Source organism: Berghia stephanieae, chromosome 8, assembly GCF_034508935.2.
Source record: "Berghia stephanieae isolate SIO BIC M18660-M18661 chromosome 8, UCSD_Bste_1.3, whole genome shotgun sequence".
Taxonomy (NCBI): domain Eukaryota; kingdom Metazoa; phylum Mollusca; class Gastropoda; order Nudibranchia; family Aeolidiidae; genus Berghia; species Berghia stephanieae.
This window is the reverse complement of record NC_088367.1, coordinates 55,467,511-55,485,152: the sequence shown is the minus strand read 5'-3', so window position 1 is coordinate 55,485,152 and position 17,642 is coordinate 55,467,511. Positions and strand designations below refer to the sequence as shown.

Below are 17,642 nucleotides of genomic sequence, written 5' to 3'. Positions count from 1 at the left end.
TATATATATATATATATATATATATATATATATATATTAACAATTAATTGTTGTTTGATAGATTTAACTTTTTTTTTTTTTTCTTGCATTTCATTGCTTCATAATTTTGTTTTTAATTTTCCTGAAGTTCCTGAAAATTTTAACCCTCACAAAATTGATCCAAGAATTATTTATATCCAATGTTTCTCATTGGCATACAAAAAGATGATTGAAGAGTTACACTTTTTCTCCAAATCTTACTCTTTTGACTCGCAATATTACACTTTTTCTTGTGTTGAGGTTGGCAACCCTGATAAATAACATTTTCCACCCTTTTTTCTATTCGTCATCACAGGTGCAAAGATGTCTCTGCCACGTAATGATAGTGCGTCTATCATTTCAACTCTTCAGATGGATTACGGAGATTCTGACGAGGAAGAAAGTGATCCTAAACAAAACTCTTTCACAGATAGTAATGTCCCTTCAGACGCCATTGAAATGAAAGTCGAGCCTGCAGAAGAACCCCCGTCCACCTCAGAAAATATCACACAGATCACAACAGACATTAAACCAGAATTGAGTGACAACAAAGCAGTAGAGAGCCCAATTGATAATATATCAGACGATGATGAACACGACAGTCAGACATCGGTTTCCTCTCAACCCCGGCATCACCACCACCACCACCATCATCGTCATCATCATCATCATCGTCACAAAGATGAGGATATGACAGATGAGTCTATGAAACCGAAAGATATTATTTCAGAGGCTTTGAACACAGATTCACCAGCCAGTCAGGGTTCTGTGTCAAGGAAAGTCAGTAAAAAAGGTGGGTTGGATTTTGTTTCTTTTCTTAAATGATTTAATTATATTTACATATCCCTCTTTATCCCTGGGTTCACAGCGTAAAACGCGCACCCTTGTAAAGAATATAGGTATTAAAATTGTCTCAACTATCGAGAGCCTCTGTGGTGTAATGATAGCACGCCTGACCAGTCATCAGAAGGTTTGAGGTTCGATCTCAGTCGAGATCAACTGATGTTTTGGGATGGTTTTTTTCTTGTATTTTTCTCTCTTGCTTTGTTTGGCACCTTTCATACACACTTGTGTTCACTTCTTTATCTTACACCGGTGCCTGCTCATTAATTTCTTAATTTGGTGACTTCAATGCACTCCAATCCATTTGAGTCACCATTGGCGCTCAAGAAGTGCAAAAAAGACACTGAAACATTTGTTGTAACCGTAAAAATGTAACTGTCTTTTCATTTACATTGTGATATGATCAAACCAAAATTAATGTGCACTCTTATAATCTACAAGTAGCTACGCTACCAACATTCATAAATATATTTATATATTATATAATATATATAATTTCAGCCACAAGCTTGGTGTCGTATGGTCATGATGAAGATGTTGGGAGTGAAGAGGAGGAGTCCGAAGCGGAAGATGAAGAAGCAGAGGAAGTAAGATATAATAATAATAATAATAATAATAATAATAATAATAATAATAATGAAATTTATTTATATTGCGCCCACTCCTCTATACAATAAAGCTCTAGGTGCATAACAATAACTTCAATCCATTCAAATTTGATAAAACTAAGATATACGTTGATTTTGTGATTTACTTTAATTTTCAGGTTCATTTGTTTGACTTTTTTTGTTTTGTTTGTTTTTGTTTTTGTTTGACTTTTATTTTCTGTTTTTGTTTTTAAAAATAGAAACCACTTCGTACAAGAAGATGATGCGATGATGTGTGTGTATTTGATCTTGGTATGTGTCTATGGAAATCATTGTTCTATACATGAGTGTGTATATTATTATTATACAGTCTTGGTTGTAAATTATAAAAAGAAACCCTTTTAATTTTTGAGATGTTTGTGAGTGTTAACCACTATAAGGAAAGTCAATTTCAACCTTGCTATACCCATCCCCTGTTTTTATATCTATTTATTTTTCAGAGTACCGGTGATAATAGTCCAGCTTTAAATGCATCTGATGCATGTGAGTATTTAGATATCCTTTTCTTTCTGTCTTCTGTGTTTTTGTTTATTTATTTTTAAAAACGTTTTTAAAAAGTCCCCCTGTTCACCCAGCAGTGATTGGGTAGCTGGCTCTCTTAGATTTGGTAGAAAGTACTTTGCGAGAGACTGGCACCCTATGCAATGGATTTTAAGGCTGTTCAGGACTACTACTACTACTACTACTTATTCTTAAAGCCCACCAAAACTCAGTCGTATAATATTAAAAAAAATATGTTATTAGATGATTATCCAGAATGTATTTAAGTTATAGTTACACGAGAGTTTATTGACTTCTCATTCACCTTAATCGTTTCATAGTCCCTTGACATCTCATCATTCGTTCATTGTCATATCTGACTGATCATAATAAAGTCAAGGGTCCAAAAGCGTTGAGACTTATTTATGAACACATAAGATGTCAGTGGGCTCTGAAACGATTCAGATGAATGAGACCAGAGGTTAAATTACACTCTTGTGTAACTATAACTTGAATACATGATGGATAATCATGTAGCTATCAAGATGTTTAGAAAGATTCTCATCGCACACCAGTCAGATTTTCTTCACTTCGTGTTCACATAGTTTAATGAATCGTATTAAATACAAAGTCGTCAAATTTTCAATATTCCTCTGTCTAACATTACCAGTCGTCTTTTAAAATTTCTTTTCCCCCTTTGATGTTTCTCCTTTTTCTTATAGAATGAAAGGAACTGTTTAGCAATATTGAGTTTTCTATTTAAAGATAAATATATTTCGAAACAACAACCGAAGAACTGATTTCAACAACACAAGGAAACATCCAATTGCCTCAGCCCCTTAACACACATGATGACATTCAAAAGCTAAGAACACTTGCACTGGACAGAGACTTATGGAAACAAATTACTAACTGGATACTAGAAACAGACTGACACAGTCTAACTCTAAGTAACACACATTCACGACAAGTGTCCATAGAGACAGCACAGCCATATTAATTAATTAATTAATTAATTCATTCATTCATTCATTCATTCATTCATTCATTCATTCATTTAAAGCTGCACGGCTGACTATTCAGAAAGGTACCATCATTTTTTCAGGTTTTTTTTATTTTTTCAGCTTTGTAACGTCGGTTGTTTCATTTGAAGAAAAAGAAGAAGTTTTATTAAATAGTTAACGTCATTAACATTCACCTATAATAGTCCTCCCCTTCCCCCCTGAATATTTAAAAAAATCTCTCTTAAATGTAATTAACTAGTTTGAGAAATTAGGGAGCAGGCATTAATGGTAGCGCATCTGACTGGTAATCAGAAGGTCTGAGGTTCAATCCCCAGTTGAGGATGACTTGACTTATATTTTTATTTTTATTATTTTTGTATTTTACTGTCTTGCTTTGTCTGGCACTGTTTCATGTTAACTTGTTCGGCAGTCTTATTTATTCAATTAATTTATTCCCCCCCCCCCCCCCCCCACACACACACTTTTTTTATTCACCAGCCATTTTGTCCCGTAGTGTCCAGAATATGTCACATGATGACATCAGAATTCCACCAGAGCCCCATGGAAAATGTCCCTACCCCCTACAGGTTTGTTTGTTCGTTTGTGATTTGTTTGTTGCGGGGGGGGGGGGGGGGGTTCTTGTTTTTTTTTTTAAGCACCCAAAGAAAAATGTGTGTTGTAACTCTGATTCAACAGACTTAGACTGGACTGGAAAACAATGTCAATGTGATGCGGTAGATTTTAAAATCCAGTTTGTTTACGGAGACCAATGATGTGGATGCTTTGTATTTTCTCTTTGTCCACATAGAGGATGGTGAATAAAGCATAACAATGAGTCAATGACCTTGGTCTCAGCTGTTCAGCTCCAAGAATATGTGGTCTACTTTTAGGACAAGATCACAGTTCAATCAAGGATGCAGTTGAGTTGGTAGAGCTTTCACTTCACATGCAAATAGACTGAGATTGATCCCAGGTGCATTCAAAATTTTTTTTCTTCTGACCTGTCCACCAGCAGTGATTGGATAGCTTAGTCTTTTAGATCTGGTGGAAAGTATTTTGCGATAGACTAGCATCTCATCCAAAGGGTAGGAAACAATTTCTACTGTCCGTTTCACCCATAAGAAACCTAGATAAACTCTGGCTCCATTGCCTAATGGCCCTGCAGAACTACTTTTTACCTTTTTTTTTTTACTACTTTATTCATGCAACAGAGAAAGATTGAGGTGGAATATGAAAAGATGAAGAGAGAGGGTGTGGACCACAACCGACTCATACAAGAAAGAAAAGCTTTCAGGAACCCAAGGTGAATTGACTTGTAGTTAAATGTTGACCAGCCAAGTACTATGAATAATTCGTAGAAATACGATTTTCGGCTCAAACTAGAGAAATGTATTCGCCTCTTTGACTCAATAAATCTTGTTGAAAAGGAAAGCTTGATGCTTAGAAACTAGGTTTAGGACTTTGGAGCAATTTTGGATCTTACTGAAGGCAAAATATTTATTTCTAAAGCTATTTAAAGTGACTCTATCTTATTTTCCCTTGGAAACTACGAATTTTTGAAATTTCATGTAGTCAGCTCTGTAGATGGTACAAATTTGACGTCACTCAGCTCTTTGTTATAATATTTAGACATCCTGTTTGTGATTAGTTTTCACTAAATTATATGAATCAGACTCTTAAGTGTTCAAGGATACGCACTGTTTTGTGTGTTAGTATGTTTAATTTGGCTGGCGGATTATGTGAGTGTTTTACCTAAACACATTGCATCAATATGTGACCCGGTATGTAATCTGAGATTATGTCTGATTGCAGTAGGAAACAAAATAATTTTTAAAAATTGGAAATCTAATTTTATAAAGTTTTAAGATACAAAATTGTCTCTCCTCAAAGAATGTGTTTATTTTAATCTAGGTTTCTTATTGCTCAAAAACAATTTTATCACATTGAAAAGTTTGAACCCCACCAAGAAAAAAAGAGATGACAAACAGGCACAAAATTAGTGTTATTTGGAAAGGAAGTGAAATTATATATTTTATGCCCTATATCAGTATCAGTTATAATTTTAAAAAATCTTGGGACAATTTTATTCACATATATCTCTTAATAATACACACCTCTGAAAATTTCTCTTTCAGGAATTTACTCTCCATTCTCATTGTACAATATGTAACACTCTATGAATGCTAAATATAAATGGAACAACTCTACATTTATTTTATTTTTTTATTTATTTTATCTTGTCTCTGACAATCCCATCTAAGATATACAGATATGCATATAAATACTTAAAGTGTATATATATATATTTTTTTTCTTTTTCTCCACAGTATTTATGAAAAGTTGATCGATTTTTGTCACATAGACGAAAATGGCACCAATTTCCCTCCGGTGAGTCACGCTATTGTTAGACATGAAGTGGTTTATGTTTCTTTCTTCTTTTTTTTTTATTAATTGAGGAAATCAGCTTTTTTTTAAGTCCCGGGTTAGGGCCAGCTTCAGGCACTTTTGTTTTTTTTTTCCTTGGGCAAGATTATTAACTCTCAATTTGCTCACTTTGAAAACGTGGGTGATTCCTGTTGACATCAGACATCTTGTTTGATTATTTATCTATTTTCCTTTGTGGAATGCCTAAACGACGATATCGTATTATGTTGTGGCAGAAGGGCATTATTTTATTTATTATTTTTGTGTAAGACAGGCATTATTGGTAATGCCATTTAAAAAAAAAAGAAGAAATATTTATTTTCAAGCCTGGTCTTTTGGAGTTTGATTCATGATTTTACTCTTCTCTTTTCCCCACTCAACTCCTCTCCTCTCTTGTCTCTATATTGCTATATATCTATCTATATATATATTTTATGTCAACTTTTCATTTTCTAGATCAATAACTTTTTTTATTTTTATCTTACCTCACATTGTCATTTCATAAGTTATTTATTTATTTATTTATATATGTCTATTTTTTCATTTATCTATTAATTTATTTATCTTACTCGGCAGGAAATTTACAACCCACATATTTGGGGGAAAGAGTCCTTTTATGATGAATTAGGTAGGTTGTCTTGTCTGTCTATAAGGATAAATCATTATCTTGTGAATTTTGTTTGCCATGTCAGTTATATTTGTCATCACTTGTAAAATTACAAAACTTATATATTTCTTTACTGTTTCCAACTTATGAAAGAATATCTAGTTTATTAATCATTATTTAATTGATTAATTAATTCATCATTATTTGTTGTTGTTGTTGTTATTATTATTATTATTATTTATTATTATTATTATTTTATTATTATTATTATTATTATTATTATTATTATTATTATTATTATTATTATTATTATTATTATTATCATTATTATTCTTGTTGTCATAATATATAAAAAAAATAATTTTATCTTTCTTTATCAAAAATGTCAGAAGTTATTTCCAGAGAATACTTCACCATAAAAGAAGTCGGCCAATCGTTAGAGTGCATTTTCTTTCTTCTTGTAGCTTCCTTTTGTTTTGTCTTCTGCTTTTATTACTTTTCTCCCCCCTTTCTTTACGTTTACAATAATGTATTCACATTTATTGACTTTACGTTTCTCACTTGCCTTTCACTGATACAGATTGAGAAAAACCATTTTTGGAAGTAGAATTTAGTATGTTGTGTGATTAGTGTTAATATTCTGGTTTATGTAGATTGGGACAGACAGTTATAATTTGCATGTCACCCACTGGATTGGACCCTAGTTTGCCAGGAATATGTATGCGGAGATTCCTCTTTCAGCATTGAAATTCCTCTGAGTGGTGTCTGAAATTTCTATGGGCCAAATTTTAAGTAGGAATGGACTTAGAAAACAAGCACTGGACAAAATAATGGACTTAGAAAACAAGCACTGGACAAAATAATGGACTTAGAAAACAAGCACTGGACAAAATAATGGACTTAGAAAACAAGCACTGGACAAAATAATGGACTTAGAAAACAAGCACTGGACAAAATAATGGACTTAGAAAACAAGCACTGGACAAAATAATGGACTTAGAAAACAAGCACTGGACAAAATAATGGACTTAGAAAACAAGCACTGGACAAAATAATGGACTTAGAAAACAAGCACTGGACAAAATAATGGACTTAGAAAACAAGCACTGGACAAAATAATGGACTTAGAAAACAAGCACTGGACAAAATAATGGACTTAGAAAACAAGCACTGGACAAAATAATGGACTTAGAAAACAAGCACTGGACAAAATAATGGACTTAGAAAACAAGCACTGGACAAAATTAGTTGAGGACATTAACCGCTTATCATAACGATTGTGTCTGTAGCATCAACCTTGTAGGTGCCCTAGTAGAATGCAATATGTGTGTGTGTATGTATGTATGTATTAATTCATCAACCTTGTAGTTGCCCTAGTAGAATGCAATATGTGTGTGTGTGTGTGTGTGTGTGTGTATGTATGTATGTATTAATTCATCAACCTTGTAGGTGCCCTAGTAGAATGCAATATGTGTGTGTGTGTGTGTGTGTGTGTGTGTATGTATGTATGTATTAATTCATCAACCTTGTAGGTGCCCTAGTAGAATGCAATATGTGTCTGTGTGTGTGTGTGTGTGTATGTATGTATGTATTAATTCATCAACCTTGTAGGTGCCCTAGTAGAATGCAATATGTGTGTGTGTGTGTGTGTTTGTGTGTGTGTATGTATGTATGTATTAATTCATCAACCTTGTAGGTGCCCTAGTAGAATGCAATATGTGTGTGTGTGTGTGTGTATGTATGTATGTATTAATTCATCAACCTTGTAGGTGCCCTAGTAGAATGCAATATGTGTGTGTGTGTGTGTGTGTGTATGTATGTATGTATTAATTCATCAACCTTGTAGTTGCCCTAGTAGAATGCAATATGTGTGTGTGTGTGTGTGTGTGTATGTATGTATGTATTAATTCATCAACCTTGTAGTTGCCCTAGTAGAATGCAATATGTGTGTGTGTGTGTGTGTGTGTATGTATGTATGTATTAATTGAGCTCTTTGGATGCTTCATCATATTTTAAGGATTTACAAATATGTTTATCCATCAGATAAAACACAAAGAAAAGACATGGAGAAAAGAGAGAAAGAGAAGAAAGAACGAACAAAGGTGAGACTTTCCAAATGTAATTTTGATTTCATAGAAATTGTTCTCGATTGATGACTGATATCTTTGTATTGTTTTTTTTTTTAAATTTTTTTATAGAGCTTTTATATAGTGCAATATCCACTAAATGTGCTCAAAGCGCTTTTCAAAGGATCCCTGGCCAATGGCAATACTTAACATGTAGAACGAGACATGACACCTATTAGGCGACATTACAATTTTTTCTGACAGAGACAACACTGTTGGCGGCTGGGTATTCATTTTACCGTGAGAGAATGTGAGTAAAGAGTCTTTTCCAAGGACTCAGCTTTGTGCCAAGCGAGGCTCGAGCCCAGGACCTTCCGATCCGAAAACGAGTGTGTCATACCACAAGACTACAGAGTCGCAATATTGTGTGATCCTCAATGGCCATAGAGCTGAATCTTACAACCTTAACCTTAAATTTCTCCAGGCAAGGAGAGTTCTAAGGCCTGGGCATTTTCCCTCCATGTCATTGGGTCCTTGGCATCTCCACTATATCAAAGTAACCACGCCCCCCTTCCCTCCTGGTCTATTTATTTTTTTTTTTTTTCAGAATTTAGATGTCTCGTCCTACATGTTGCATGTTGTTGTTGGCTAGGGAGTCCTTGTATAACGCTTTGAGCACATTTAGTGGATATTGCGCTATATAAATGCTCGATTTGACGGGGTGTTGTGGATTTCCTGACTAAGGGGCTTCATAGTTTGGACAATTCATGGTATCAATTAGAATTGAGCAATTTATTAGTAAATGTTGTAGTCAATGTTGTGTGCTGTTTTGTTTCATTTTTTTGGAGTTTTTTTTCTTTTCTTTTTGGTTTTCTTCATGCATTAACATTTTCTATTTTATTATAATATAACACTAATGATTTAACAATTAAGGGTTAAATAGACCTATTGGCCTTTAAATCACTTGTAAAGATCCATCAAATCGACATGTTAACATGTTTTCTTAAGTCATGAAGAATGATTGGTCGATTTTAAAGTAGTTTACATTTTTTATTTTTATCACACACATTTGTTTTCGATGTAAATGAACATTATGGCTTTATTTTCATCTCCTTATGTTTCTATTCCGTTACCTCTCCAGATTGAGTTCATGACGGGTACCAAAAAGCCGACCAGTCAATCAGACGGTCAAGGGGGACCAGGTGGGTCAATCTCAAAAGTTGTTTTTTCTTTTTTAAAATTATTTTTAGTGGTATTCATATGGACGAGAATTCAAGTATTTTTATAGCAAATAGATTTTTCTCTTTCTGAGGAATAAATAATGAAGGTTGTCAATTTCCGTATATTTAAGGAATTTAGTAAGTTTAAAAACCGCAGTATAGATAGTATGCGTTTGGCTAAGAAGCTCACAACATTGCCATCGGGAAGTATAACGGACCAACACACAAAACTGTGTGTAACCTTGAACATTTATAGTCTGGTTAATACAGTTTAGTGAGAATTACTCACAAATGTGGATGGCAAAAACCAATAATAAAGACTCGATTGACGTCAATTTCATCCTCTCTATATTTCTCAATCACCCGGTGAGCCGTAATCAGTTAGTACATAATATATTGTTATTGGAGTCCACTGCCCAGATAGTGGCTGGTTGGCGTGTTAGCCCAAAAGTTCACTTAATTTTTGGCCCTTGAAATTGGCAACACTTAATAATGAATCTTGACAGCTTTGGGAACAGGAATAAAAGATTCTGAAGCTTGAAGGAATGAAAATTAAAAGGAGACAACTCTAAAAATAACAGAGCTTTAAATTTTTTTGTTTTATTTGAGTTATGGGTTATGAATTTTTCAGTGGTCTTATAAATTCTATCTTATGTTCTGTCATCAATATTATTTAAACCCCCTTCTCTCCTCCCCCTCTCCCAAAAAAAATACATTTTTATTGTTTTTTGTTGTTGGCTGAAGAAGGGTTTTGAATCTGAAATGTTCTGTGTTTAGTATTTTGTTATTTAAAAAAAAAATTTTTTGTAAGCTGTTTTACTCATTTTTGTTACTTTATTACTTTTACAGTCCACGGCGTCTAGAGCTTGCTTAGTTCACTCTGAACTCTGAACTGATAAAGTGTTGATATGATTAGTTTCTAAACTGTGCTTCTCTCTCTCTCTCTCTCTCTCTCTCTCTCTCTCTCTCTCTCTCTCTCTCTCTCTCTCTCTCTCTCATTCTCTCTTTTATTGATTTTTCAAACAGATGAGAAAAAGCGTAAGACAAAGTGGGATGCCCAGCCAGGTAATATCCAAGTCCAGTACGCAAAACTCCCAGCCGGCCAGCAGAATCCTGGAGTGGTCAACCTCACGGCCACGGCGACGGGGACCAAGGGCAAGGTCATATCGGCCGTTGGATCGTTGTCTAAAAAACCGTCAAAATGATTATGTTGTTGTTAATGATTCGGTTGTCGCTGTGTTATTGGGTGCTGGTAGGATTTGAGCTGGGTCATTGTATAAAAGCCTGTACACCAAACCATGTTTGTCTTCATAGTTATAATGATAATAATAATAATAATAATAATAATAATAATAATAATAATAATAATAATAATAATAATAATAATAATAATAATAATAATATTAATAATAATAATCATAGTAATAATAATAATATCATAAATGACATTTTTTTAGTGCTGTATCTCATTTCAACAGGCTCGAGGTGCTTTACCGTCTTAAGTAAATATTATATAGATACAAATAAAAATTGAAATAGCGATTTCAATTATTTGCAGTACTTACTAAGGTCGAGGTCACATTTCAAAATAAGTTTCAGGCTTTTTCTATTTGTTGGGAATGGATTTCAGGCTTTTTTTCAGCTAACTTACTCGCATCCTTGCGTTTTGAGGTGGTGGGTGCCTCAAGGAAATTAATATTAACTCCCTCCACCTCAGCTCTCCACTCACAAGAAATTTTTCATACTTTTCAAAACTTAAACTTTATTCAAATATATGGCTTAGAGTATAATCTTATCTCTATTTTTTTAAAGCCAATAACTTAAGGTCAATATCCATATGCCTATGTTTAACTCACTCAACCCTAACACCGACTATATCCATAGTTTACAGGCAATCATTCAAAATTTTCCTCCCTTTTCAGTTTTGGCACTATCAGCACTTATTTTTCTGAGACAAATTATAGACATAGTATCAAAGCTAATGTTTTTAGTTTTTACATGGTGATGGTAGTGGAATAAAACAATCTATGTACATGTTCATTTTTATACATTGTTTTTCCAATTTTGAAAAGTAGCAAAATCTCTAGGAGTGAGTGAGTTAATATATATGTATATATAAGAAGAAGATAATAGACTGGCAAAGTGACGACAAACATTGGGGGTTGACTGGGTTGAAAAGACGACTCTTGCATACCTGCCTACTTTTACTGATCGTCCGTAATTGTTACGGAAATTAGGTGACAACTTCGGACATACGGAAATGGAAGAATTATTAGGATTTTGATTTCACAGGAATTTGGTCTTAGTGGTAGAGAAAAAAAAATAATTTTTTTTTTCTTTTAAGTTCCTGCAGTTTCCCCAAGAAAGGAAAAAAAAGTTCCCTTAAAGTTATAAAGGCTACTGCTCAGTTCACGCGCATGATAGCTTAGTCGATTGCCAGCTCGTAATGGTGGAGGTCAACATTTATTTTACGTATTAGAACGTTGTACGCAGTATATTTTAAAAAATTATTTTTTCCTATTTTCCTTCTTTTTTTTTTTCTTTTTTTTTTTTAGTTGTTGTTCTTAATTGGTGGAGTATTACTAAAATTGTACCATTTATTACTTATAAATTTCGTGTTGGCTACTGATTTTGAAATGTTCAAGTAGACAGGTATGCTTTTGGCTTTTATATAATTCCTACCAGCACCCATTGTTGTACTTTCTTGTATATAATGTGTTGTTTTAATATCTGGGGTGAATGAAACGAATGAGTGTCTTTGGGATTCTCGTTTCAAGAGTTTAAATGCTTCAGCTCGAAAGAGACGACGCATCACTAAAATTTGACTATATATGATATGAACAGGGATTGCTTAGTAAGCTGCTGTCCGTGTATGGACGGACATGTGTGGGGGTCAGATTGGGTTTTTGTTACAGACTTGTCCAGTTCTGGATGTATATTGAATTCTTTCGGGGCCAAAATTGTCCAGAATTTAATTATTTCCATGTAATTCTGAGTTTTTAATCAAATTTTTTTGAGTAAGGTTTGATGATATATTGTCTTCTTTTTTTTTTTTTTTTGAGGGGGAGGTTGGGGTGGTAGGAAATGAGTTTGTAATTTATTAAACTAAACAAGATGAATTTTAAAGCTGTAATTTTTATATAATTCTGGGTGGAAATCTTGGATTCTGAGTTGGTGCAGTTGTGTTTCCTGAATCGGAATTTTTTTCTTTTTTTTTTTTGTCCATGTTTGTAGTCTGTGTCAGATCTGGAGTCTTGGTGTTGGTATATTATGTGCTTAGGGTGAATTGTTATGTTATGTTGTGAGGGGGGGGGGGGGGGGGGGGGCTGTTTTAGTGGGAAAAGTGAATGCTTTTTCCATGTCTCATCGTATCAAATCAAAATCTGAGACTGGTTTGAGTTTTCAATGAATTCTTTGTTTTAAATAAGAATAATAATAATAATGTACTTTATTCATCCAAAAGGAAATTTTTGTACAGACGTATAAAATGCCGACAATGATACATACATAAACATAACATACGTAAATATAATTTGGTAAAGTAAAATCAGTAAAATGCTAAGAATTAGTTACAGTGTAATACTATTGTAAATTGACTGAGAAAAGTTACATAGTATAAATTACATGGCACGTAACGTAGAATAAAAAGGTCAATAGAAAAGTTGTAGTAAGCGATTTTATAAATTAAAAAATTAGTTGGTCATAGTGGACCAACTCTTCCATCTGCTGTAAATATTTTCATACTAATTTGAATTGAATTATCATTTGGTTATATGGCCCTCATTGAGGGGGGTTCCAGTAGCTCAGTTGGTAGAGCACTCGCTTCACAAGCAAAGGGATGAAGATCGATCCCGGGTACAGTCAAGATTTTTTTTCTCCATCCAGCAGTGATTAGGTAGCTAGATCTGTTAGATCTGGTGGAAAGTACTTTGCGATAGACTAGCGTCCTATCCAAAAGAGTAGCAATTTTTTGTGGTATAGCACTTGCCTTTGGACATGTAGACTGGCTGTAGCTGGTGCCTGTCCAATTCTGAGCGCAGAGTTCTTGGAAAAGCTCTTTCCTCACATTCTTTTTCCATACTCAGGTGTATGATGAGTACATACATGGCTTGTAAATATGGTCTCTGGTGAAAAACAAAATATAATTACGCCTTGCTTTCAGGCATTGTGTCTAGTCCTAGGTATTTATGTTGTTGTTGACTTGGGATCCTTTGTAAAGCGCTTTTGAACTCATTTATTTGCCTTATAAAATTATTAGAAAGGTAGAAAGACTGTATTCCTTTACCACTGGGATTGGGATAATTCCTTTACCACTCCGATACGACTGTATCCCTTCTTTGCTGGGATACGTGATTTAAATGTGTGTGTGGGTTGTTTGTTTTTTTTAATGATTTGTTTGTTGTTTGTTATAAAGTTACAGTAGTGGTAAGTGATTGGGTGGTAGTGGTAAGTGATTGGGTGGTAGTGGTAAGTGATTGGGTGGCAGTGGTAAGTGATTGGGTGGTAGTGGCAAGTGATTGGGTGGTAGGGGTAAGTGATTGGGTGGTAGTGGTAAGTGATTGGGTGGTAGTGGTAAGTGATTGGGTGGTAGTGGTAAGTGATTGGGTGGTAATGGTAAGTGATTGGGTGGTATTGGTAAGTGATTGGGTGGTAGTGGTAAGTGATTGGGTGGTAGTGGTAAGTGATTGGGTGGTAGTGGTAAGTGATTGGGTGGTAGTGGTAAGTGATTGGGTGGTCGTGGTAAGTGATTGGGTGGTAGTGGTAAGTGATTGGGTAGTAGTGGTAAGTGATTGGGTGGTAGTGGTAAGTGATTGGGTGGTAATGGTAATGATTTGGTGGTAGTGGCAAGTGATTGGGTGGTAGTGGCAAGTGATTGGGTGGTAGGGGTAAGTGATTGGGTGGTAGTGGTAAGTGATTGGGTGGTAGGGGTAAGTGATTGGGTGGTAGTGGTAAGTGATTGGGTGGTAGTGGTAAGTGATTGGGTGGTAGTGGTAAGTGATTGGGTGGTCGTGGTAAGTGATTGGGTGGTAGTGGTAAGTGATTGGGTGGTAGTGGTAAGTGATTGGGTGGTAGTGGTTAGTGATTGGGTGGTAGTGGTAAGTGATTGGGTAGTAGTGGTAAGTGATTGGGTAGTAGTGGTAAGTGATTGGGTGGTAGTAGTAAGTGATTGGGTGGTAGTGGTAAGTGATTGGGTGGTAGTGGTAAGTGATTGGGTGGTAGTGGTAAGTGATTGGGTGGTAGTGGTAAGTGATTGGGTGGTAGTGGTAAGTGATTGGGTGGTAGTGGTAAGTGATTGGGTGGTAGTGGCAAGTGATTGGGTGGTAGTGGTAAGTGATTTTGTGGTAGTGGTAAGTGATTGGGTGGTCGTGGTAAGTGATTGGGTGGTCGTGGTAAGTGATTGGGTGGTCGTGGTAAGTGATTGGGTGGTAGGGGTAAGTGATTGGGTGGTAGGGGTAAGTGATTGGGTGGTAGCGGTAAGTGATTGGGTGGTAGCGGTAAGTGATTGGGTGGTAGCGGTAAGTTATTGGGTGGTAGCGGTAAGTGATTGGGTGGTAGTGGTAAGTGATTGGGTGGTAGTGGTAAGTGATTGGGTGGTCGTGATAAGTGATTGGGTGGTAGGGGTAAGTGATTGGGTGGTAGTGGTAAGTGATTGGGTGTAATTGATGGGGGAAAGAGGTTGAGATGTAAGACAAATTTTTATACGAAAAAAAAACAGAAATAAAAAAAAACAAATAAATTAAAGACAATGGTGTTTTGTTAAATTTATTATGATTCTACGTATAGATCAGATCGTGTGCGCTTTGCTTAAAAGCCCACAACATTGTCATCTGGAAATATAACGGACCAACACACAACACTATGTGCAACCTTAAACGTTTAATGTCTGATTAATACATTTTAGTGAGAATTACTCATAAACGCGGACGGCAAAAACCCCCAATAAAGACCAGAATGACGTCAACTTCGTTCTGTCTATATGCCCATTTCAAGAGGCTTTTCAACATAGATCTGATGTGTCGAAATTTGAGAAGGGGTCCTTGACTTGACTTGACTGTGGAATTCTGATAAAATCAACTTGGCCGGACCTGAAAGATTGGTTGACTTTCCATCATCAATGGAACACACTCGGGTAAAGAGCAGGAATTGTTGGACCAACAGGAAGTGTTGCTTTTATGAGGATTCTACTGTACCTTCTTGGGGGTTCCAATAGCTCCGTTGGTGGAGCAACCGCTTCTCATGCAAAGGGACCAAGATCGATTTCGGGTGCAGTCAAGATTTTATTCTGTCCACCCAGCAGTGATTGCGTAGCTGGGTCTATTAGATCTGGTAGAAAGTACTTTGCGATAGACGCGTCCTATCCAAAGGGCAGCAAGCAATTGCTATTGTCCATTTCACGCTATAGAAACAGGGATAAACTCCGGCTCCATGGGCCGAATGGGTCTGAAGTACTTCTTCCTATCGTACTTCCTTGTCTTCTCACCACTCTTCAAAAATTCTTACACCTCCCATAGAGGGCAGGCTGGCACTTACTGTGTCTTCTTAACCTAGTTGTCTCTGTCAAAAAAATGGTAAAGAGCCTAACAGGCATCATGTCTCATTCTACATGTTACGTGTTGCTGTTGGTCAGGGACCCTTTGTAAAGCGCTTTGAGCATGTTTATTGGATAATGCGCTATATAAAAGCTCAATATTTAATTTAAGTTAATATGATATCGATACTGATTTAGATAATGTGACAGGCTGCATATATACGAAGTGAAAGTTGTCTGGTGAAAATGTAAAAAGGTCAGGAGGCATCCTTCCGTCTCAAGAGACGATGGTTTGCGCCCTGTATGACTTTGGTCTCATCAGTCTTGCTGAGAGCAGCGACGGGTGTGACTCAGCAGACCGATCCTTGCAATGAGATTAGCGGAAGAGTAGCGTCCCTTGATTGGTCGTCACCCATAGTCTGTGACGTCACCGGCGGAAAAGTTATTAGAGAGAGAACGTCATGTTGGTTGAGCGCATGCGTCTCTCGTCCTCGCTTCCCGTGAAAGCGGCTTGAGACACTTCAAAACCAAATTGACGTTCTCTCTGTAAGGTGACGTCCAATCAAGGGACGCTACTCTTCCGCTAATCTCATTCCCTATATCTGTTTTCCAACATGCCTTCTGTCTTTGCCTTGGAATAAGATTACTTGGTTTTGTCCTGGCCCTAGCCGGATACCCTGTCTGGGAGGGAAACAGTCAAATGTATAGTTAGTTTGGGGACATGATATTTTTTCCCTTATAAAATCATCTCTGTGTTATGCACTGTATTATTTCTCCTTTTACATATGTATGATTTGTAAACAATTGAGTGTGTTCCTCTTGGCGTGGAACTGTGCTTGTGTCTGGATGAGAAATTTAGTGATTTCAAACTAAATACACCGATAGTGTGCTCTTGGAAGCTACACGTTTTTTATTTGAACCAATTCCTATTTGTTGTGTCCCTTATGCTTGGGTGTTTTAATTGTAATTCTAGAACTTTTTACCATCCCATTTTCTTCCTTTTTTCCTGGCGCTGATATGACCTAGGTGTGTTGCAAGCACCATAAAACCATTAAAAACAACCAAATAAAAAGACAAAAAAAAACAAAAAAAAAACCCAGAAACAAACTCCGACTCCATAGGTCTGATGACTACTTTTAATAAAAGAAAGTTACATCTTGAATTCAAAAAGAAACGTTGTCTCGCCATTGAAGGCTTACATAAAAAATCCCCCATGATTATTTCGTTTGTTTTGATTTCAAGTTTAATTAAAAGAGTTGCAACGATTTGTATCTAAATAGAATTTTACTTGTCATTTCAAAAAAATATATGTTAGATTATAAAGTTGAAAACTTTTATTGATAATATAAAGCTAAGAATGTAAGAGAAATATTTAAACAAACAGAATATTCTCATTTTGATGATGCTAATTTATAACACAACAAGAAACGGATGTCCTTTTATGTAGGATGGAAGATGACAAATAAACCAGTGTTTGCTTTACGTATTGAATTGAAGCTACAGGATCGAGAGTTACTCACACACACACACACACACACACACACACACACACACACACATATATATATATATATATATATATATATATATATATATATATATATATATATATGGTATTGTAATGTTTACCATGATACTGGAGTCAGGCTACATCTATGTTTCAGGCCCTTACGGCCATCATCAAGACTGTGTGTTACATGGGTTTGGGTGGTCGTTGATTGTTGAATTTGAATTATTTCAAGATAAATAAATATTACAACAATAATTCGCTCCATTGTTCCATGTCGAGCACAATACGTACCAT

The 17,642-nt window shown here is 35.5% G+C and overlaps 2 protein-coding genes across 3 annotated transcripts in view; both read left to right on the top strand.

The window, feature by feature from the left end:
• LOC144978919 (uncharacterized) overlaps nt 1–14,123 on the top strand; it is a 34,328-nt gene extending 20,205 nt beyond the window's left edge. For both annotated transcript variants that reach the window (XM_078925533.1, XM_078925532.1), the window contains exons 2-11: nt 335–811; nt 1,363–1,448; nt 1,949–1,991; nt 3,491–3,579; nt 4,204–4,295; nt 5,320–5,380; nt 5,993–6,044; nt 8,067–8,125; nt 9,231–9,291; nt 10,336–14,123. In XM_078925533.1, the coding sequence (XP_078781659.1) occupies nt 343–811; nt 1,363–1,448; nt 1,949–1,991; nt 3,491–3,579; nt 4,204–4,295; nt 5,320–5,380; nt 5,993–6,044; nt 8,067–8,125; nt 9,231–9,291; nt 10,336–10,514 (1,191 nt within the window). In that variant the 5' untranslated portion in view covers nt 335–342 and the 3' untranslated portion in view covers nt 10,515–14,123. The remainder of the gene's footprint in view (nt 1–334; nt 812–1,362; nt 1,449–1,948; nt 1,992–3,490; nt 3,580–4,203; nt 4,296–5,319; nt 5,381–5,992; nt 6,045–8,066; nt 8,126–9,230; nt 9,292–10,335) is intronic.
• On the top strand, nt 14,121–15,051 carry LOC144979078 (uncharacterized; the record flags this gene model as incomplete). The annotated part of the gene is made up of 1 exon (XM_078925692.1): nt 14,121–15,051. A coding segment is annotated over one exon (849 nt), but the record flags the coding sequence as incomplete, so codon positions are not given.
• Between the last annotated feature and the right edge of the window lie 2,591 nt (nt 15,052–17,642).